Below are 24438 nucleotides of genomic sequence, written 5' to 3'. Positions count from 1 at the left end.
ACATCTTAGGTTACCAAAAAGTCAGTTATGACTGAGTGAATTCTTTCGATATAATGAATGAGCATTCGATCAAAAGGTATATTTACCTCGTTTGAGCTATCCTTATTGTAATCCATCAATGTCAATGATGTAACAATATCTCCGATTGCGGTCCAGAACATTTCATTTCCTAAATGATCGTATCCGTGAACTGATGAATTTCCTCCCACCATGATAATAGATTTACTGTCTTTGAATGTACCAAAGACGATGGATTTTACACCATCAGGGCACTCTTTGTAGAACACATCCTTGTTATCGTGGACATGGTAAACAAGTATATTCAAGCTAGTTCCTGAAATGTTGAACTATAATTTGATTGTGAACAAAAACTAGGCTAAAAAAATCAGTTGTATAGTTGATAGGTAAACACAAAAATACCCATTCACTGCTTTACCTAATAGTATATTACACTACAAGGGCAGAAAGTTTGAAATTCAGACACTACGCGTTATGTTCGTTTAGGGCTTCCAAGCTTACTGCCCCTGTGGTGTATACTTTTTTCTGCATGGCCATTGAAACTACAACAGTACATTTATGACTATCAACATTGTTTCGTTTTTCCTAACATTGACTAAATACTCCATAAAGTTGGAGGTTTCAATTTTTAAGCCAAATCTTTAAAATGCCTATCTGAATTATTTTCCTCTGAATTTGACAGGGAATTTTTGTATTCTTTCTGACATTTTTTAACTTTTCGTAGGCTAGTTTGAACCACAGACATTTTTGGTAACGGTTCATTCTATATTATTAATTCCGCCTCTGCATCAAAATCTATTATCACAACATCTTCGTCTATCGATTCGTCACTTGAAACCATTTCGTTTATACTTCCTTTGATTATTTATCGGTGATCACAAGTTTTTCATGTATATTCACTAAGAGTAATTCTAATATCGACTTTGTTTATATCTGGATACCAAAGTAACAGCTCTTAATGACAAGTGACCACAGAAGTGACTAACGGCAGTAGCGACAAAATAACAGCTAGCGATTATAAATCTGCTAATACATAAATTTTCGACTTTCGACATTGACCGGGTAAGTATAAAAAAAATCAATTATGTAGGTGTTGCAGATTCAAAAGTTTTTTCGATCTATGCAAATTGACTATGGGTTTGAGGATATGTTATTTGGAAATATAGTCCATTGTTGCATTTTTCAGTATTTTCAAAGGTCTTGAAATAAATTTCACATCTGTTTTTCACACCGTTATGAAATGCTACACATAGATGGCGCTAGTCTTATTGCATTCACCGCTTTTTCAGTTCATACTAACATTCGAAAGAAACCTGTTGAAATTTCATGATATTCTACTCATTATTTTGTGAGTTATGGTGTTAAGTGTGACACTACTTTTGTTATTTTCGAAACAATGGATCAAAAACAATTTCGTGTTTTAATTTTACACTGCTTCTTGATGGAAAAAAAAACGTTCAAGCGAAGCAATAACTTGAAAAGTGTTATAAGGACTCCGCTCCATCAAAAACAACAATTGAACGTTGGATTGCTGACTTCAAACATGGTCGTAGACACACCGATGATGCAGAACGCAGTGGACGTCCAAATGAGGCAGCAACACTAGAAAACATAAAAAATCCACAAAATCGTTTTGAATGATCGAAAAGTGAAGTTGCGTGAGTTAGCTGACATCGTGAAGATACCATAAAAACATATCGCATGAGAAATTGACTATGAGAAAGCTCTGTTAAAGTGGGTGCAGCACAAGCTCACTGTTGACCAAAAACAAGACCTTCTTGATGATTCTGATCAATGTTTGGCCATAACAAACCTGAATTTTTTTGCATCCATATGTGACAATGGATGAAACATGGATCCACCACTTCACTCCGGAATCAAAACAATCGTCATCTGAGTGGAGAGAAACTGGTGAACCTCGCCCAAAGTACAACAATCGGCTGGAAAGATTATGGCCTTACTCCATTCTGGAATGTGCGTGGTGTAATATTTATCGACTATCTTGGGAAGGGAAATATCATCAACAGTGAATATTATATAGCGTTATTGGAGCGTTTGGAGGCCGGAATTGCAAAAAACGATCGCATATGGCAAAGAAAAAAATTTTGTTCCACCAAGAAAACGCAGCATGTAAAAACAGTGGCAAAACTACGTGAGTTGAACTTCGAATTGCTACCACATCCACCGTATTCGCCAGATTTGGCTCCCAGCGACTACTGGCTGTTCGCAAACCTCGGCTCTGCCGAACTCTTAACTCTTGTGTTTTTTCAAAATCCTTCTAACGTTAGTTCTGTATTTAAAAGATGATTCTAGCGAAACATCAATGTGCTTGGAAAGCTAATTTCAAGCTCTACTGAAATGTGCAGGAATATACAGGGTGTCTCATAAAAACATTTTTTCCATCAATAACTATTGATATCTCATTTGAGAAAATATATTTTTCACCCCATCGAATTTAACGTAAAAAAGTGCTTTGCAACTTCTTTTATAGAAACAAGACATTTTTGACAGGAAAAAACTCATAGCAACTTCTCGAATATGTACATTTTCGAAATCACCCTGTAACTCAAGAAACGATGATGGATATCGATATGTGGTTTTCACCATCAAGTGCCATCCGTTTTTATTTATCCAGTTTGAAAACAGGAGTTTCCCTTCAAAAGTATTCAATTTGGCCCATTCTGTACCAGCTCAACTGATGAACTACCCTGTAGTGAAACGCATCTTGAATAAAATTCATAGTGTGAAAATTCCATAATTATTATCATTCAGAGTGAATGAAGTTAATTGAGACTGCTCAGAATGATGAACTGAATTTGAAAAAGGAGATACTCAATTACCAATTATCAAAACGTCTTTTTCTTCATCTGGTAACAACATTCCAACGGTGAGACACGTTATCGTTTGATTGATATTCAGGGTTGCAATCTCCCTATTGGATTCCGACCATAGGATCCTTCCTGTTACAGAAGCATTTCTTCTGTGTGGACTGTGTATCAAAACCTGAAAAGAGTAAACTATATCCAAACGTGTTTTAGTATACAGCGTGTTTTGAATTCGATCCTCACCATTGGGATCTCGGAAACTATGAAAGATATGGAGATGGTTGAATTGGGGCAAAGTTGTGCATTCACCTGACTAACAATATATCGTTGAGAAAGTTCTGAAATTCCGAGTATATCCGGAGATATCCGGATACAAGTTTAAATACATTTCCGATGTCCTAAAATTGTTTCTATCGTATTTGTAATAAATTTGTATCATATCTCTTTTTTCTTCATTCGTGAAAGCTATTTTTAGCCAAAAATTCAATGACTTGTACAATAAGAAAATGTCATTGAGTGTAACAAATTGAAAGTCAAATTTAGAAACATCAAAGTCAAAGCCTATTATGATAAGAATTCATTTTATTCAATATCTCCAATTTTTTGAGAAAGAATGATAACTTATGATACATCATTGAATAGATAAAATCTGGTTCTATTCAAAACAAAAAAAATCCAATGTAGCTCATGATGGCGGCCGGAAACGAAACGTCGGATAGATATGAAACACCATTATATAGCAGGGGAAAAGTGGCAATGTGCAAGTGAAATTTATTTCCGAATCCTTCTGAAAATCAAGCCAGAAAAAACTAAAAATTATTTTCCGAAATTTCTGTTTTTTCTGGATATCTCCGGATGTACTCGGAATTTCAGAACTTTCTCAACGGCATATTGTTAGTCAGGTGAATGCGCAACTTTGCCCCACTTCAACCATCATCGTTTCTCTGATAGTTTAAGAGATCCCAATGGTGAGGATCGAATTTGAAGCACCCTGTATAGTATATGCATATCACTACGCATTTTGGCTTCCAAACGAGCATTGATTGTGAGACATAAATAAAGAAACTGAGCAAAAGTCAGATTTCCATTGATCAAAAAGTTTGGAGTATGAACATTTCAAATGAATATTATTAGATGCAAATATTTACCATTAAAAGACAAATCAGTAACAGATGATAAATCAAATACCTACATTGGACAAACTCTGATTGCAAAACTTTGTTCGTATTTGCCGGTTTTTCTCTCGTGGCAAAAAAGTTTGGAGAAGTTCATCAAAAAAAGTATCACTTGCAATATATTGGCGATTATTTCCCTCAATGCATAAAAACGATGAAACAGTTGAATGCTACGCAGATATTATTGATAATAATTATAATAATAAAAATAAAACGTGCATTCAATAAGACATATTACAAAATAATTTGCTCTGCATTATACAAAGATAAAAATTTTAGATAGTTGAAAAGGTTTACATTTACCTAATGAAATCCTATCAATCCTTGAGTCCACCGGATTACTTGTGATAATGCACAGTATCGCATTTTCCTTTCCTGAGAAATACATTGTTTGAAATGCAAGAAAACAGGAAAAGATATTTTCGCCTATTTTGCATTGGAAAACATATCATTGTTTACGCTTAAGGAAGCCATTGTATAGCGAAACACGTGTTGCGGTTTTAGTAAAACCGTGTGTAGTGAAAATCACACAATTAACTGTATTAATTCGTCATAAAATTAAATGTCGAAAAAGTAGAATTTATATAATTCTAACGAAAATAGTTTGTTCACCTTGTCCGTTGTAGTAGCAGCTGTTAAACATGGATGTGCTCCGTCGTATCTTCCTAAAGTAACTAGTCCAGGAACTATTTTATAATTGAGTTCTAGATTGAAAACAGGACCTATTAATTTATCCATACTTTTGAGATATTTTTTCACAACTGGGTTTCTATCTATATTCGGAATACAAACATGTGTATCCAGGTAAATATTGATCGATGTCAAACTACACCTGTGTTCACCCCTGTTTCATTTATATACAGATTATTGACACAAAAATAAGCGATTCTTAGAAATATGACAAATCTTTTATCATTATCATTTCGTAATGATTGAAAGGTGCATGAACCCCAATGCTATTAAAATATTTTGGGGTATTTCGTAACCTCGCATGGAGGTGAAAGCGGCGGAGTCACAAACACCGAAAAAGCCTGTCTCCCTTTCATGTACTACCGCTCTGTTTCGTTTCCAGTTGATATTTTTTGATTGCTAGGTTTTTTATAAACTGAAGATGGCTGAAGCGGCCTCCGTGGAGACATGAGCAGATATTCCATTTTTGTAAATAATCTCATATCAGTGGTATACTTTTTTTTTCAAAATTGATTTTATTTTTCATAAACCTAAATGGTTTTTTTCATTAGTAGTAACGAGTAACGCCAACATAAATCTTTTATTCAGCTATTGAGATCAACTTCTTATAGATTACACCGAGAAAGGCATTGAGTCGTTCCGAAAGCTTGGTAAAAACTGATAATTTTCTGTAACCTGTCCTTACCATTGATTTCGATTCACGACGTTTCACTAAGATTACATTTGCCATATTCATATGCTCTGCTGGTTGTTGAACTTGAAACTGAAGTAGTCCTTGTCGAGGCGTGTCTATTCATACATAGATGTACGCCGTAGCACAGTAAATGCTAAACTTCCGATGTTTGTGTTCCACAGTTTCATTTTTTAAGGACTGTGTATCTCTATCTATAGATTAGGGAGGGAGAGTGTTGGCCCACAGAACTCAGGCCACATATGACTCATTGTACATCGTCCCGAGGAGTTGTTCTCCTAGGTCATCGTCCATTTTGTCCTTTCCAGGAAGGTGGACAGGTCTCTAGAAGACATCTTCTTTATATTGGCGGGTGTAGGCCAAGACTCGCCGAACACACATTCTCTTATTGACGATAACTCCGGACACTCGTATAGGACATGCCTGACAGTTTCATTTTTCTGTTCACACAACCTGCATAGAGCTGTGTCCACTAGCCCCATATTATGGAAGTGTTTCCTCAGTTGATATTGGGCAGGCAGATATCCTACTGTTGAGCGTAGATTTTTCCTGGTCATCGCCAGATATTTCCTCGGCGCCAGCTTCCCAGGGTCGCCCAGGGTAATCCTGGCAAGATTGCATCCTTTGATTCCATCCTCTCTTTAGGGATTGAGCATGGGTGTAAAATTCAGCTGGTTCCGCAATTGTCGAACTCATCAGGCCGTAGAGGCCACTGGGTCCTGAAATTCATAGTCCAGCCGCTTCCTTGGCTAAAGAGTCGGCAATGCGATTACCTTTTCTCCTGTCGTGCCCTATAACCCACCTCAGGATATTGTTATTATCTACCGAGGCTTTGGCTAAATCTTGGTGGCACTCTAGTACTAGTCCTGAGGTAACACGTTGTCTGTTCAAGGCTAATAAGGCTTGTCTACTATCAGTGCAGATTGTTATGTTTTTGCCAGAAATCCCTTTCTTGGTTATTTCTTTTGTGGCGATTGAGATATCAGCTAGTTCTGTTCGAATCACGCTGGTTCAAACAGAACTAGCTGGTATCCCACTTAATCCTTAGGTTTAGTGATCTGGACTAAACTCCACATCCTGAGCCTTATTTGGTATTTGAGCCGTCTGTATTTATGCGTATTGCATTTGTAGCATCTGTGTTCTGTTTCATTTGAATTTTGTAGGGTTTATCGAACACAAACCTGGGTTTAATTGTATTAAGCGTTAAGCATTTAGCGCTCTTCGCCATAGGCTCAGCCTCAATTGACCCATTGCTACTTCGAGGTTTACACAAGCCGTGCGCAATCGTAACATGGCCATGAATGCAACCTCCTTAACATACAGGACCAGAGAGGTCAGACCAGTAATTAATTCCATTGCCGCGGTTGGTGTTGTTCTCATGGCTTCTGTAATGTTTAAACAAACCAATCACTGTATTTGATATAATTTTTGGATGGCCGTTGCTTGTAGAACTTTCGGTTCCCATACAATGGCTCCGTACGTTAACATAGGTCTTACTATTGCAGTGTAGATCCAGGTGACCACTTGGGGTGAAAGACCCCATGTGCGTCCCACTGTCTTTCGATATTGCTCATATGCTATTTTTGCTCTACTCAGTAGGTAAGAGTTCCATGTTAACTTCCTGTCGAGGGTAGTACCAAAGTATTTCACCTCTTCAGAGAAGTTCAGTTTGCTTTTGAAGATTCCGAGAGGTTTTAAGCCCAATAAACTTCTTTTCCTAGTGAAAAGGACAGTGAGTGTTCCCTATACCATGTTTCTATTAATTTAAGCCCATCCTGCGCTCTATCGCACAGTGTGTTCACAAATTTGCCGGTCTGCAAGATAACTATGTCATCTGCATATGCATATGCACGATTAACGGAAAAACAGATTAGAATATATTTTTTTAAACAGATTTATGTAGAATACATTATTGTTGAGGTGATTAATCAGAATTTTAATGAGTACTGGGCATCCATAAATTACCTGCCACGAGTGGATTTGTCAGCGAATGAGAAATTAAAAAGGTGTTTTGTGGCAATGTAGAATATCATGAAACACTTTGAATTTTTTATTCAAATTGTTCCACGTTTTTACTCTTTGACTGTTTGGTTCAAATTTTGGAATCGATTTGATATTAAGTTACTGATAAGCTAAAGGACTAGCAACTTCAAACGTAGCTCAGAACTGGATAAAACACGCTTTCCGAACAAAGTTCGGAAAACGTGTCAAAGAGTTTCAAACGAATGAAGAGATTTGATATGCTTGCCAATATGTACGCAGGTGGTAGTGTCAACTAAATAAAGAATAATACTTATTGCTTTCTTACAAGTACCACAGAAGTGTCCTTCTGGAGGAACATTGCACAAATACTCGTAGATGCCAGATGTAATTCATTGTCCTTAAGATATACTAGTTGTTTCCTGACCGATATTTGCTTGCAAGTGGTTACCCTGTCCGTATCGAAACAAAATTCTGCTTGTTGGTTTTAGTTGGGATGCCCTTCTAACTTGATTCCTGTTCTCTGAAGAACATTACACAAGGATTTTTTGATATAATTCAATAAACGTCATGGCATTAGAAAAGGGAGTAGTTGATCTGGTGAAGTATCGGTCGGCAACGACTATCGTTTCTGAACGATTTCCCAAAAGATATCTGCCATTGTATGAATATAATAATAATTAAAATTTTGATAATTTCAATATACCATATCATTAATCAATAAAATACTTTTAGAAAATTGGGATGAGTGTAAAAGAGTTAGGAATCTCCTGTAACTATTTTGTTGCACTACATCTGTGCCGATTTAAGACTGTATATGACACTAGTATTTGATGCAAGAATATTCAATATTATGGTATTTTAATGAATCTTTGATCGATTCAATGACTTCATATAAAAAAAGCTTATCAAATCTTCTGATAATCAGACTTTTGTTGGAAAGGAGTGTTGGCACATTTTTTGTTTGGTTAATGATATCAAGAAAATGTGCTACAAATAAAAAAAACAAATTGAATTTGTCGTTTATTTATTCATTGAGCCCTGGATGAAAATATATAATTTGTATCTGCTAAAAATACACCTCTTGCATACATTGGGAAATATAAGTCGAAATATCACCTTTCCATATACAATAAATGTACCTAGTTGTTGCAAAACTTGTATGTGGCATAAGATTGCATGCAGAAAATTACATGGTAGAGAATAATCAACCAATGAATTGATGCCCATTTCACAAATTATAATACTGAAACTATAAATATTGAGGAAATATAGACGATAGAAGATAATTATATTTATAAATGTGCAAATTCAGTAGTTTTTGATTTTTATCTTTTTTATTTATTTTCCAGCATTTCAACTATCGGTTTATAAACTTTATGGAAACAGATATCCGAACTCTCACAAACAATGATAACACTTTCAAAATACAAATCATGAAATTTCAAAACAACAACAAAAATTAATTGGCGCTTCGGGGTAACATCATTGATTCCAGTGTCACATTTGCTTTTTCAGCTGCAGGAAAACCCGAAAAAACCTGCAGCACCACATCATCTGAAGGTCTCGATCTGCCAATGTCCTCTCTCTTATAAAACAAAATGTAGGGTATCTCCAGAGGCTCCAATAAATTCAATACATCGCCAGAACACTTCGTGACACGCCTATCGTCAAACTTAAACCAGTCCGTTTTGTCTTTGACCAAGGCGTAATAATGACCAAATTCAACGCCAGAACTACAGTGAACAATGACTGCATGAATATTATAATAGTGATCTGCTAGACTGAAGTGTTCATTTATTTCTAATCAATTGAAAACTTTTTGAAAATGCAATCTGAACCTTTAATGAAACTGGAACAGGAGTCTACAGGTTTCTAACTCAATTGTTCCTGAAATATACGGTCTATTTGAAATACACAAACCTGGCAAGTGTCGATCATAACTTTCCACTTATAAAACTGCTAAATGTCTAACCAAACAATTGAGAACTATCTTAATATCACAATCGAGTTGTTAACTCACATGATTTTATAGATGAAATTGAGTATGTAAATGATCAGTTGTCCATATACCAACTAATGAATATTTGAGAGATGTTCTCTGGCTCAATAGTCTCAGTAAAGAAGTAATCGAAAACTACAAACAACTGACTAGAATCTGCATGGAACAGAATAACATACATTCCACAGTGTTGTGGAATTGGCCGCGGTGGTAGTGCGCCCGACTCACGATCGGAAGGCCGTGGGTTCGATTCCGCCTCGACCAGATATTTTTCTCAAGAGAATTTATCTGGTTGAAGCTGGAATGATTCTGCAATCGTGTTAGGAATCACACGTTAAAAGGTAAGACCTCGTTAGTCCTTAGTTCGTGGTCGTTCGTATGGGGGCGACAGCTGATTAACGGAAAAACAGATTTTTCAAAACAGACAGATTTCAACAACTGTTTCCACAGACAGCACGCATCCAAAACAATGGAAAATCTACTGTCCTGATTCATAGCTGATCTTTTCATTAGCAAATTTGAATTGGATGTCAGGAACTTGGATTTGATTTGCAGATGCTGTTCATGGGATTATTGACATGAAGGAATCTTAGGTAGAGGACTTTGTTTCAACTCTAAACAACAGATCCCCGAATGATAACTCCACATAAAAAATTGAGAATAACGAAGAGTTATCATCCTTGGTTATCTTAGTGATTGAAAGGAAGATAAGATATTGAGAAGATTGTTATCAGGGAAAATCTTAGTAATTCTTCGACTTTTCGAAAAGACATTGATTCAAAGTAATCTAACTCTTTTTTTTGCTTCTAATTCGAATCTGCTCATGAATAGATTAGCTATAAATGGGGATAGTGGGTGTTTCACTGCCTTTTCTTCGTTATGTCTGTATAAATAGTTGTTGAAATAGATGCAATTCTGTTTCATGCAGATTTTTGTTGGTTGTTTGCAATATTCTGCACTCTCAGAAGATCCCTCAAATATTCAATGATGTTTTATATAGGAACACTTGGAAACAACAAGGATACATCAAATCATACTAAAATCTCTTTAATCTCGCAACTCTACATCTTCAATTTTATCCATAAATTCATGTGAATTAACACAACTTCAACTCAATTGTGAGATTGACAGATTATCAACATATTTGGATAGCCATTCAGCAAATTTATAAGTAGAAGAAGTTATGGAGCAGACAATTAATCGCACTGAGTTGCCGGGTTTGTGAATTTTAAGTAGACCGTACATTTCAGGAACCATAAGGTTAGAAATCTGTAGATTCCTGTCTACAGATAGGCAAGGTATTAGAAAGTGAAAAGTAGGGGATATATGAAATGAGCAGTGGGGGCTGTGACAAAAAAATATCGGTAAAATATCGGTAAATCATTAAAAGACATTACTGAATATCACAAAAATTCTCAACAAACAAAAAGATTTGTCGATGTTATTACGAATCAAATTCATATTCAAAATACGCCCAAGTTACTTCAACACCCTTTGATAAAAACTTTGGTTTCAGGCTAGAACATATCTGGTACAGATCTACTAAGTACTTCCAGTTTTCGTGACGGTGTCTGTAAAAAAAAAAGAGTAAAAATGACTTTTCTCTGCTATTCTATGAACTAGGGTTTAATAAGAATGCTTTTTTAATTCAATATCTCAATCATCATCACACTTAAGTCATGAAACAATATTAAACATATCACACCAGTTATTTTTGACTTTATCAGAAATGGTGGTTTCAAAGAAAATTTTTCCGTTGTAAAATAAGTTTGAAATTTTGTTTTCCATTAATCAGCTGTCGTCCCCATTCGAAATACATTATGATGTCGAACTAAGGATCAAGGGTATTACCTCCCTCAATATGGATATATACACTGACCTGTTGATGAAAATATTAAAACTATCCATGATAGTAACTATACAATTTCCACAATGAATTTCAGTGTTTGTGTTTATTGATTTCTAGAGATTCTTGCTCCATTCTTTTGTCCATTATTTTATATATGTAATATGTCGTAGTCCATGTTGAAATCGTAGTTGTTCTCTGAACGGTGGCAAACATAAAAGGAATGGTTTGAATCAGTTCGTAGATTCTCGTCTCGAAATTCCTTAAAGTCCTTCCTATATAAACTTCCTGATACGTTTCACGTGTTCCACGTGTTAGTTTGTAGTGTGGTGTATTTTGACTTGCTTTTCTTTATATGTCTGAAATTCCTTATTGAATATGCCATTGGCTTCAATATTATGAAACAGATTAATGAAGAAAATACTTAGTAGTTAAAGAAGTGATTTTAAGTTGCAGATACTGACTTCAGCTAGAGAGATTCTACATGCAATGACCTCAAAGGAGTTCTCCAGCTCAAGAGAAGGTATAAAGTTTCTCGCTTTTTTGGCAAGACACTTCATTATTCTACTAATTTTGTAGGCCTGGTAGACGACGTTATTCGAAATACATAGAATTTGTAGATCTGCCAACACAGGATGTTTTCCATGTCAGTGTATCATTGTAGCCGACTATAGGTGCAGCCACTTTTGTAGCTTTTTAGCAGAAAAACCCCGCAGGTACATTTTTCCAGAACTTTTCATCTTTCCCGATCTGGATCTAGCTTCATACCAAAGTTTTTAGTAACCTAGTTCAGGGCCTAAATGTAGAGTTGATGGTTCAAGACTCATTTTTTGCTTCCTATAATTTGTGAGTTACTTTACTTCTGGATAGATAATATATTCATGTTTTGCCTTGCTCATATGGTTTTCCCTTTGTCTCACTTTTGTGTATGTTTTGCTATATATTTTACCTTATTCAAGCTACATAGATTTTTAATATTTACTTTGAAATTTATAGCCTTTGCTTTTTCTTGGTTTTACAAAGATTTATGAACTACTCACTTATCAATGTATACTAGGTAATTATTTTTATGTTTTTATATAATACATGCTATCCCTTAGGTTGAGTTGTGAAACAGCCTCGGCTTAACTTCGCCCTTTCATTGATTTCTGTATATACTTATTTTTTATAAACAATGTGTCAAAGAATGTAGCCCATTCATTGTTTTTTTTTCACCGTAGTGTACGCTGGTCAGTGATCATTGGGTCCGAGAATCATGTGCCCTGAGTAAGCGCAGTGAGCCAAGAATGAAAGCCTTCTGCATCTGTACGGCTAAGATTTCTGCCTCAGTGCGGCAAGCCGGTATGATTTTTAGATTCGAGAGTAGGGAGGACATCATTCCACCAAAGACTCCAATACTCAGAACAACCATCTTGACAAAGTGATCTGGATAAAGTCTGCGGAGATCGAAGAGAAAATCTCCATATTTTATCCGTTTTTCCTCCTCTTTTCTGACGATATTCGTCTCGCAAGGAGCTGAAAACTACACGACAAATATCGTTTTGCTCTGGTGGTCGAGAAGGACCACATCAGGCTTATTAGCTTGTATAAGCCTGAGGGTGGGGAACGAATAGTTCCAATAAATTCAGCACTTCTCGTTCCCCACAACGGATTCAATATCCCCCGAAGCGTAGGGCAACACCGGTGTCTCCTCAATACCGTAAGAGTGCCGTAGATGGTAATATAGCACTCTTAGGGCCGCGTTATGTCGATGGATATAGGCCGAGACCGCATATGCTAGACATGCTGATAGCAAGTGCATTAGGGTCTCGGGCGCCTCGCGGCAGGCCCTGCACCTTGTGTCAGGAACCTCTATACCCATCACGCGACTGCGGTAGACTAAAGTGTTGAAGACACCATCCTGGCAAGCCATGATGAACCCCTAAGTTTCCGACTTCAGCCCACTCGACCTGAGAAAAGCGAACGTCAGGCGCTTTGATAAGCCAAGGTCTCCAATGTTATTGAAGAAGACTCCATGCATTGTCTTATCCTTGAGTTGCCGCAGAAGTAAGGTGATCTCTGCGGCTTTTATCTGAGTTTTTTGCTGAACGGGTTCCCACTCGGTGACAGAGTTGTAGTCACCTCGTTCAGAGTCGAAAACTATACCGAGTTCATCAGCTGCTCGGGTAGCTGCCCTAAGGAGAAATGTTCCAATTCCTGCTCTCTCATGGTTTCGGACCATGCAGAGAAGGGAATCCGTATCCAGTACCATTCTGTCATGTAGACACTCCAAACTCAAAAGTCCACGGCCTCCCTGTTGTCGTGGAAAGTACAACCGTGGAACTGACGATTTGGGATGCAAACTCCTATAGAGATGCATCATTTTTCAGGTCTTCACGTCGAGTTCATACAGCTCCTCCAGAGTCCACTTCACTACTCCAAACGAGTAGAGTAAGATTGGAACGGCAAGCATATTTGTTGCAGCAACTTTGTTCTTCCCCGACATTTCCGATGACCAGATATGTCGAAGTTTGTGCTGATACTTGCCGCGGAGAGAGTTTTTCACTGCAGTTACCTCTTGTGAGTGGCGTTGTTCCACCCCAAGGTAAGTATACGTCTCTCCGGCATCCAGATGGTGTAGGATGCTTCCATCTACGAGCCGCACATCCTCTCCGTGGTCCCCGCATCGTCCTCTTTCGAGATGGACCATTGCACATTTGTCTATCCCGAATTTCATACCGATAGCAAACGTGTACTCTTCCACCACCCTCAAGGACTGATGGAGATCCTTCTCTCCAGAGGCATAAAGTTTAAGATCATCCATATAAAACAGATGGGTGACCTTGTGCCTCCGGTTTTCGGGGGTGCCACAGTTATACCCTCGAGTATTTCTGAGCGCAACGGATAATGGCAATAGTGAGATGCAGAATAGAAGGGGACTGAGGGAATCACCCTGAAATACACCCCTTCTGAAAGTGACCCACCCTGTTTGGACTCTTGCTTGAACAGATGTTATGGTGAAGCGAGTTCGCCAAAGTAGCCCATTTATTGTTATTATTATTATTTACATTTTCAGACCAGCCACACTATAAGTTTTGAATACATCAATGAGCAATGTTTTGGTTTGTAACCTGTCTGAACAACAAGTGTCGTTAAATGACTTGGTACATTGCATTCAATTTAATTTTAGGATAAAAGAGGCCTTCAGCAAGCCGCTCATGTTGACTGGTTCCGTACAATGGTTCTGTCAGAGTGAAATTGATGAGTTTTTCGGGAGAACTTTGGGAAAGATCATCGCGATTCTACGTGATACTTTGTATCATCTGTTTCGATATTATTATATCAGGCGCATCTTCAATCAACCAATCAAATTTATTAATCTGAAGACCACTGGTAGTTGTTTTCTGATAGGCGTCAGTTCATTCAACCTACTATGTAGGTATATCCGAGACGGGCTTGAACATTTGAAGTTCATTTATTTAAATCTGTTTACTGCCTGTCTTCAAGCATGGCTCACTGACTAATGAGAAAGTGTTTCTTCCTTATTCAGAGGAATCGGGCAAATTTCGGATTACAGTTGGTTAGTACCTCGTCCACTAGATAGAGTGACATTTTTAATGTTCGCTCCAACTTAAGACGAGGAATGAAATACTCCGAAAGAATTCCGATTTTCAATTATGGAATATCATTGACTTTAGGTCGATGATGATCACTATCTTACACTGACGATTGGCTAAAGAGCCTGAAACCGGTCTGCAAGAGTGCCCATTCCAAAATTGAAGGTCGACTCTTTCAGTTGTATTGCCAATTGCATATGCAGGAAATTTTCTGTGAAGATTTCTGCACTGACGCCTGTCGAATATAATCCAATGACCATGCATGGTATTAGCCAGTGGAGTAGTTGTTTTCTGATAGGCGTCAGTCCATTCAACCTACTGTGTAGGTATATCCGAGACGGACTTGAACATATAAAGTTCTTTTCTTTAGATTTGTTTACTGCCTTTCTTCAAGCATAGCCCACTGACTCATAAAAAGTTAAATGTTAAAATAATAAGTACAAGTACAGACAGAGTACACTACAATTTAAATATCAGGGTAAAATATTCAATTACACACAGAATACGACAGAATATAATATCAGTGATTTATATACTAAAAATTCTTCCAAAGTATAGAAAGCACCCTCAGTAAGTACTTTTTCAGTGACTTCTTGAATCTGAAATAGGTAGGTTCATCTGTGATGTTTTGGGGAATTTTATTAAACATTCGATGCTTAGAGGACCGTTTTGCGCTAGGTTCAATCTGTTTTCAGGAGTATTCAGCAAATGCCGATTCCTGGTGGAACGACCGTGAATGTCATTATGACAGAGCAAAGTATTTCTATGTTTGTAAATGTAACAAGTAGTTTCCAATATGTAAAGAAAAATAAGGGGTGATACTTGTAGCTCGTTAAAGAGAGGTCTACTAGGTCTTACAGGTAGCAGAGCGAAAGTAGTGATTCAGGAATTGAAAATAACCATGATCGTATGTAGGAAGATCTTTTTTTTGTGTAAAATAAATTATTCAGTTAATAAGTAGGTTATTTTTACGCTGACCTCGTTGAATTGTTGGTAATCATATATTTAAAATGGAAGTTTCAAATCCAAAACAAGCACTTTTCCCAAACACCAGAACTGAAATACTGTTTTCGATACGCGTTTCACGAACCAAATTGGTGTCTTCAGAAGATGAAGACGCCATCTTTCTAAAATTTTCCGAAAGTTAACAGAGTGATTTATGGAAACGTGAACAATGGGCTGTCTGGAATAGTAGATAACTTGATTAGGAAACGTATATTCAGGGAAGATTATTGTAAATTTTCAATTTTTTAAAAAGAAATTGGTTCAAAGTTTTTTGCTGACTTCAACTAAAACCTTATAGACATGATGTTGGAAAATAAAAGTCGGGTGGTATAAATTAAATGAAGTGTCCAATAATATTTCGATTAGACGCAGTGCATATATGATTTTTGGGTGCTTTCGAAAGTCTGGAAATAGTTATGACATCAGAACTGTGAACAGTGATGGTCCTACACGGTCCTACACCAAATAGCCGATCGTTTATTTTTTATTATTCAGTCTGTTAAAAACCAGAAATCAATGTTAGTTATAAATAGAGGCAAGCTCAGAGTTGGGAAATAGTTTTTTTATCGTCTGAAGACGTCAGCTTGGATGATAAAACGCGTGTCGAGAAGAGTATTGTAGTTCTGGACTGACTATTACTGGAGTTTTGTCCCAACACCAAACCGTTACTTCAACACCTCGACACGTATTTCGATCACCAAGAGGAATATTAAACTGTTTTCTCTTGAAGGTGATCACTTGGTGATCTTTTTATTTATTTTATTTATTTATTTATTCTAAATTCGGGACACATACAGGTAAAAGAACCCAAACAAGTATTCACTAAAATACAGATTGTGCTAACAAAACTGGCGTTCAACAGGTAAATGATCTAAATGCTTAATCAAAAACATAAATGATTAAAAATTGAATATTTTCCTTATGTTACTTTTATACATTTGTAAGGACATGAAAAAAACGTCCAAATTGAAACAGTATCTGTTGAATGAGTCTGTAATTCTATTTATTGGAGAGTTTTTCCCCACATTGGTGTTATATGTGGAAGTAGCTAATAAATATGTATTCCTTGTGTTTCTCTGGGGTACATGAAAGAACATCATTGCTATCAACTCAGGCAAGTCAATAAGATTCGTTAAAATTTTATAGCCAAACACTAGATCCGAAGTGATTCTCCGTTGTTCTAGAGGCTGAATGTTATAATAGTTACGGATTTGATTAATCCCGTGAGTTACATAGACATTAGTGATTCGGTAATGAAGATGTCTAACAAACCTATTTTGCAGTCGTTCTAAACGCAATTTGAATGTATTATAGCAAGGATTCCATATAATGCTAGCGAAATTCAACTTGCTATAAACAAATGCATAATAGATAGTTTTAATAGCGGCTTCGTTGTTGAAGTCTCTGCACATTCTATTGAAGAAACCCAGTGTTCTGTAGCTTCTATTTATGACATATTCAACATGGCGATTGAAATTCAATTTTGTGTCAAAGTATACTCCAAGGTCCTTGATATATTCTACTCTATTTAATGCAATACTATTCAACAAATACTGAAACAATATGGGTGAATGATTTCTATAAAACGAAATACATGTACATTTTTCCACGTTGAGTTTCAGCTTATTCATATCACAATATATTACAAATCTAGCAAGGTCTTCCTGAATTTTTAAACAGTCTCTTATGGAGGTAATTTTTTTAAATATTTTCAAGTCGTCCGCATATAACAAAATATTAGAATAAAGGAAACAAGACTGCATGTCATTTATGAATACTAAAAACAACAGTGAACCCAGGTGTGAGCCCTGAGGTACCCCTGAGGTAACCACGAAGGGCGTCGACTTGAATCCATTGATGCCAACAAGTTGACTACGATTAAATACATAAGAGGACAGCCACCTAAGAAGATCGCCCTGTACACCAATTCCAGCAAGTTTCGACATGAGTATGTTATGATCAACCTTGTCAAAAGCCTTGCTGAAATCAGTATTCAGTGAATCAACTTGTTCACGGCTGTCCAGTGCACTCGAGATATATTCGGTGTAAATGACTAAATTTGTTTCGATGGAACGTTTAGCGAAGAAACCATGTTGAATGTCACAGAGTGAGGTCTTTAAACTATAAAATAGTGAATCATAAACTATGCTTTCAAATACCTTACTGAAAATAGAGAGTTTACTTATACCCCGATAGTTATTGACTAGATTTCTACTGCCTGAGTTTTTATATATCGGGACGAGAAGAGCCGTTTTCCAAATCTTTGGGAAGATACCAGACTGAATAGATGTATTGAAAAGTTTACAGAGTGGGAGGCATAAACTGACTGCACAGTTTTTAACAAAATACAATGGATAGCCGTCGATTCCTGCACCTTTATTGACGTCTAATGTGTTCATTTTTCCAAGCACTAATTCAGGGGTGAAATGGATAGAATGAATCAAATTGTTGTTGCTAAGATGCTCGGAGAAATTATAAGATTGTTGATATGGACTATAAACAGAACGAAAGTATTTGGCAAAAAGTATACAAATATCTTTGGCGTTATCTGCAATAGTATCATTAAAATTCAATTTATTAGGAATACCTACACCATTTCGACAACTTGACGCGTATTTCCAAAATTTCTTCGGGTAGACTTTGATATCTGTTTGAATATATCAACGTATGCTTTGTAATTTTTGAAGATTAGATTCTTGCTCCTACGCCTGAGTATTTTAAATTCCTCATAATAATACTGATAGCCATACTTCTTCCATTTTTTGTGCATCAGGTTTTTGCGTTTTATACAGTTAACAGTATCGATAGAGAAATATAGAGGGAACCTCTTATTCCTAATAGTAACCTCGGGAACATACAATCTAGTACCTTCCTCAAGAGCTTCATAGAACTTTGTTACCGCTTCGTCAATCGAGAGGTTGGTAAAGAGCTGTTCCCAGTCGCGATTATGAAAGTAATTATTCAACTCATCATAATTTGCTTTCTTATAATTAAAAAATTTTTCAATTTTGGTATTAAGTGGGTACATTTCTTGGTAATATATATAAAACTCAATAGGTGGATGATAAGAATCAGCCCTCACCAAAAAAATATCACTCATTTTCAAATCCGGTAATTCAACATTTACAGAAAAAACTAAATCTAATGTTCTATCATCGATATTTCGCACATAATTATATTGGGAGAATCCACCAAAAGAAAGAAAGTCAATCAGAGGAGCATTAGTATTATCAGTATTTGTTGGGATGAAAAAGGTGTTACATGGACTGTGCATCCAGTTAATATACCGAAAATTAAAATCACCAAATATAATTATTGAGTCTCCTGAAAGTTCATCAAGGTTCTCTTGGAGTTTCGAAGTGAAGGATATTCTTGCATAATCATCTCTAGGTGGGAGATAAACACAGCACACATGAATTTTTGTAGCGTTAGCGCATTCGTGTATAGTAATCCATATATCCTCTGCTTCACTTTGTAACTGAATTTGATGAGTAACCTCGAGATTTTTCTTAGTACCGATTAGAACACCACCACCAGATTTCTTATGATCTGCACTAGCAGCACTCTCACGGTCACGGCGTGACCGTGAGAGTGTATTGTGATTGGTCAAGAACTTCGGAGTCATAAATTCCATTGAACAGTTTTGTTTCTGTTATCAAGTATAAATCAGCATCTATATTAAGGGTATTCAGTTTAAATTCAGCAGTTCTAGATCGCAATCCATTTACATTTTGGCCATACACTAACAGTTTATCCATGAGGATCAGATATAATAATTAATGAGACTTATGTGAAAACAGGAAAGTAAAACTACATTTTTTCGAGGAGTTCTTGACTTTTGATAGCAATTATCCTGGATGAATCATCTTTCCTGCAAAAAATAACACCGTTCTTGACCCAGACATACTTGTATTGCTTGTCCCTGGCAGCTGCCCTGACGTCCTTATACAACAGTTTATTAGCCAACGTTAAGTGCTCATTAATGTAGATAGATGCATCCGAAATTCCATCCAGAGACATTTTTGCTGAATTATTGTTTCTAATGCGTTTGGTCTTTACCGCCATCAGAAATAGATCCCTCTCTTTCTTAAACGTGAATTTAACAATTATATTCTTTGATGTCGTGTCTGAAGAATTGTGATTTGATTGGACCCTAAGTGCATAATCGACTGTGTGAGGAGTCACATTGTAGTTAATATATGCTCCTATTTTCTCCACAATATTTAGTAAATCTTCATTCCGTTTTTCAGGAATACCCTGTATTTCTAGGTTATTCGAACGTGAAGCCTGATCTAGGTCATTCACTTTTGTCTGTAGAGCTACTAAATCAGATTTCAGTTTTTTATTTTCATTCAGGATTTGGTCTGTTTTCTTTAAATGTTCTTTGAGTTTGGATAGCTCGTTCTCAAAGTCTGAGATTTTATTGCTGCAAAAGTTCACTGACTGGAGAAGCATAGCTTGCTGTTCCCGGATCTGTCTAAGCTCTTCCCGAATCTCTTCCAGAGGGTTCGTCGCTGAGCAATTGGACAGGCAATCGTTCATCAACAGCGGCATCGGAGCTCCAACAGATGATCGAGGACGGCTGCGACAATCTAGGCAGGTCCATGAAACACCTTCGGTTCGGAGGGTATCGAGCTGAGTTCCGACGGACGGCTGCCGAGGACGGCTGCGACAATCTAGGCAGGTCCATGAAACACCTTCGGTTCGGAGGCTATCGAGCTGAGTTCCGACGATGTTGATACACTGCCCGTGATAAAACCGAGTACAAAAACTTCCACATTGCAGACCGGGGTTTTTACGATTTACCGGTTTACTACACACTTTACAAAGTTTATCAGTCATTTTTCCCACTGCAGTAAAGTTTTTTCAAATGAATTTGTTGTATTCGTATCACAAAAACTGTATCTACCCGTTGATATGAAATTAAACTAGAAGCTACGAATTGTTACCACATAAATATCAATAAATAGCAGAGCTCAACAATAAAACGTCTGCTCCTTGAACAAACACACACTCCTGACACGTGTCGAAGTGTTAAAATAACGGTTTGTTGTTAGAATAAAACTCCAGTAAAATTCATTACTACATCAAACAGTGCATCACAAGTTCAAAGAAATGCTTGTTTTGGATGAATTATACGCCAGAGGTTTCAGTGTTACCATTTAATAAATATTTCAGTTTCCAGAAAAATTGGAACTGAAAGAAAAAAAATTGAAAGTCCCGAAGGGAAATTCATTCAAATGCACTAATGGTAATCATAGTAGCTTCAAAAACAACTGTGTGAATCAGCTGAGCTCAATATTGTTGTTATACTGGATTATAGGACGTTGTTATATAATATTGAAAAAGTCAAACCACTGAGAAGCAGACCCTATCTATCATCCCCTGCATTAAACAAATTCATGTACTTTGTATACTTACACTGACAATTGTGTTGGTAGAAGAATTACACTCTTAAGCCTGTTGCCTTCTAGTAAATCTTCTAACAAAGCTTCAAACTCTTCAAGACAACTCTCAGTCAATCTGCGTATACATATTTTTGCTTCGATTACCATCTTTGCAAGTGCTCCTCTCAAAAATATAGCTCGTTCCAAGTTTTCATAGTCGATGGGAAAGGTCACATTACGCCAATATCTGAAAATGATTAACAACGCCTTTAACTGCTGACAGATAAGTTATAGTGGAGGAATCCAGGACCAGTCTATGAATCTTTATATAAACTTTCAAAATGTGTTTTCAACAATATATGAAAGAAAATGGAAAAGTCTTTGTCATTTGTTTTCTGATTATTTAAAAAATACCTTTTTTCAATGTTTTCTTTGAATTTTAGTAATTTAAAGTTATGTTTTGGAAAGGAGAACTATTACAAACTTGTCCTTGGGTCTCAAGGGACTGCGGGTAAAAGGGTAAGAGGTGAGGGTGATTATAGAAGGGACAACAGCAGCTGTTGATGCGGTCCCTAATATATTACTACTTTCGCACAGACACCGCTCTTAGCGCCCCTTAAGCATATTCCTGTAGTGCCTGTGCTTTGTCCTTGAAAAAACCAAGCAAATAGCTAGACTAAATACGTAGCTATTTTTTGCGCTTTAAAAACATTGTTATTTCAATTTATTTGTTATTTATGAATATTTATTATTTGACAGTTAGTGCGACAAAAGTTGATTTATTGAACATTTCCATTATTATAATACAATTGTGTTTTTCAAACATTCAGAATCGATGCTAAAAGTAGTATGCTAAAAAATTCAATAATATTAACTATTAATTATGATATAAAAATAAGTTAGTGATATTACCATTACTTGTTGTGGCAGCCCCGTATCAAAACGAGTGAACCATCGAATAGTGATGAAAATTAATATTATGATTGCTTCATTTGTGACAAAATCAGATCTAGTTCTTAAATAAGCTCCAAACTAGGAGAAATTGTAAAAGTAACAAAAGGAATGTGTACGCTGAAATCTGCTTCTGCAGACCTCTCAACCCCAAGGGTGGGGCAAAACTATCGCGCAAAAAAATACATGCAAGTAGCCAGACGAACCGATGTGACACGCGTGATGAAAAAAGGTTGCAATTGCATTTTCTTTTCAGTCAATCATTTTATAGGTCAACATTGCATTTTTGTTTCGTGTTGTCTTTACGCAGATAGGTTAGGTTAGGTCTAAAGTGAGTGGGTCTATTCGACCCTCCACCGCAACCCGCAAAGGTTTACTGTTGCTCACACCTATTCTTGACGAAATAAACCCAGCTTCTCGACGAAGCTGATTAGTTTGTATGATGAGTGGTCTTTCAGGTCATATGGTGAGAGTACGGATCTGCCGAACTCGAAGAACCTGATTCGGTCCCCAGCGGGATTGGTCAAGGTATATGCTCTGCTGTTTCATCATTTTCCAAATAGAGGCGACACACACTGTCTTTCGACAGTCCGAGTCTCTGTATATAATGATTCAAATGACAGTGACCTGTAAGAAGGCCTGCTAGACATCGTAGTTTATCCCTACTGTAGTCCAACAACTGATTGAATCAAGGTCCGAAGGATGAATAAACGCCTTGGAGTGAGGAAAATCCTGGAAGATTCTATCAGAAGTCCATAAATCTTCTTGCCATCCAGGTATTCAATATATGTTTGGCAAAACCTAAGGTGATGGCAATGACAGGTTCTGGTCCGATGAAGCTGCTTGCTGCACCTTTCTTTGCAAGGGAGTCAACAGCCCCATTGCTTCCAGGCCAGTATGGCCAGGAATCCAGACCAGAGACAATATGTTAAGTCTTCCTATCGAGGAGAATCGTTTTTGGCAATTTGCTACCAGTTTAGACGTTGCTCGGTAGGAGCCAAGAGCTTCCAATGCCGCTTGACTGTCCGGGAATATTTTTATTGACTTATCGCACAATTCAATAGCATACATTTCCGCTTGAAATACAGTTGCATAGGTTCCTAGGCAGATAGATATATCTGTCCTGGGTATGCGACTAAAAACACCTGCACCAGAACCGGAAGGTGTTTTTGATCCATCTGTGAACCAACAACTATCTGCTCTTGATATTTCCTTCTCCCGGAGGATCCAGTCCTCTTTTCTCGGAAACAGTACTTTATAAGGTAGTTCGTAGTTGACAGTTGGAGGCATAAAGTCAGAGATCATTTCCAGAATGCCGTGATTTCCAGTATCAACCGCCTGTGCCGTTTTCCGCAGAGCCTTCGGCCACCAGACAATTGCACCATCAGTGATCATTGGTCTGACAGTCATCATATAAATCCAATGGATTTGTTTGGGACATAAACCCCAAATTTTACCACAAATCCTTCGACATATCCATAGGGATAGTCTGACAGATAAGTACTCATCGTGTTAGGAATCACACGTTGAAAGGTAAGACCTCGTTAGTCCTTATCTCGCACAAGTTTCTCAACTTCTGAGAGTTGTCGTTCGTATAGGGGCGACAGCTGATTAACGGAAAAACAGATTTTGAACAGATTTCCAAATTGAGTTGCATATATACCTAGCAGAGCATGTGAAGCTAAGTTGGGTCGTTAATAATACATATTTCTCACCTGGGATGAAAATACTGTTCTCTCCAATTTTTGCAAACCATAGATGCATTTTTCCTATCTTCATATCGCAGATAACTGAAAATATCGGTAAGAACGACTACCGGCAGCAACTGAGACCACAATGATAGGGCTTCAGTTTGTGATTCTTCAGGTTCATTAGGTTGCATATCGCTTTTCAAAGTTTTTTCGCCTGTGGAAACCATTTCTGAAATGAGGATAATGATAAATAACTCAGCTTCACCTAGCACTTGTTGAACGCCTGGTTCCCTTTAACAAGTATTAGACAACCTCAAAGATGAAATGATGTAAGGAGACGTCTGGAATTTATAAAATAGGGTATTAGGATTGCAACAAAATGCATGTTGGCTGATCTTAACTATATCAATTACTAAAATTCGTTTCAAAAAGTGTTGATTACATACGATTTCATATATCAACAAAGTCTGGTATCGCCCAACATCATTTTTCTGACCATGCTTCCAATTTTTATTTCCAAACCCAGAGTCTAGTTCACAAGTTGAAAATTGTAAAAAATAGAGATAATGATCGGAAAAATA

The 24438-nt window shown here is 36.9% G+C and overlaps 2 protein-coding genes across 2 annotated transcripts in view; both read right to left on the bottom strand.

Moving 5' to 3' along the window:
* The window catches only part of LOC111512819 (BBSome complex member BBS2), a 40532-nt gene extending 35735 nt beyond the window's left edge, over nucleotides 1-4797 (bottom strand). The window contains exons 1-3 of the mRNA XM_074186443.1: nucleotides 4631-4797; nucleotides 2859-3021; nucleotides 87-334 (exon numbers count right to left, since the gene is read on the bottom strand). Coding sequence (XP_074042544.1) covers nucleotides 87-334; nucleotides 2859-3021; nucleotides 4631-4756 — 537 coding nt within the window. The 5' untranslated portion in view covers nucleotides 4757-4797. The remainder of the gene's footprint in view (nucleotides 1-86; nucleotides 335-2858; nucleotides 3022-4630) is intronic.
* A 14841-nt stretch (nucleotides 4798-19638) lies between these two features.
* Nucleotides 19639-20382, bottom strand: LOC141487380 (uncharacterized). The gene has a single exon (XM_074186334.1). The coding sequence runs from the start codon at nucleotides 20380-20382 to the stop codon at nucleotides 19639-19641; it is 744 nt and encodes a 247-aa protein (XP_074042435.1).
* Between the last annotated feature and the right edge of the window lie 4056 nt (nucleotides 20383-24438).

The sequence above is a fragment of the Leptinotarsa decemlineata genome, unplaced genomic scaffold, assembly GCF_025532065.1.
Source record: "Leptinotarsa decemlineata unplaced genomic scaffold, Ldec_3_MD MMD2_tig00078422_RagTag_RagTag, whole genome shotgun sequence".
NCBI classification, from domain to species: domain Eukaryota; kingdom Metazoa; phylum Arthropoda; class Insecta; order Coleoptera; family Chrysomelidae; genus Leptinotarsa; species Leptinotarsa decemlineata.
Note: the sequence above shows the minus strand (reverse complement) of the source record. Positions and strands in the feature narration are given on the sequence as shown.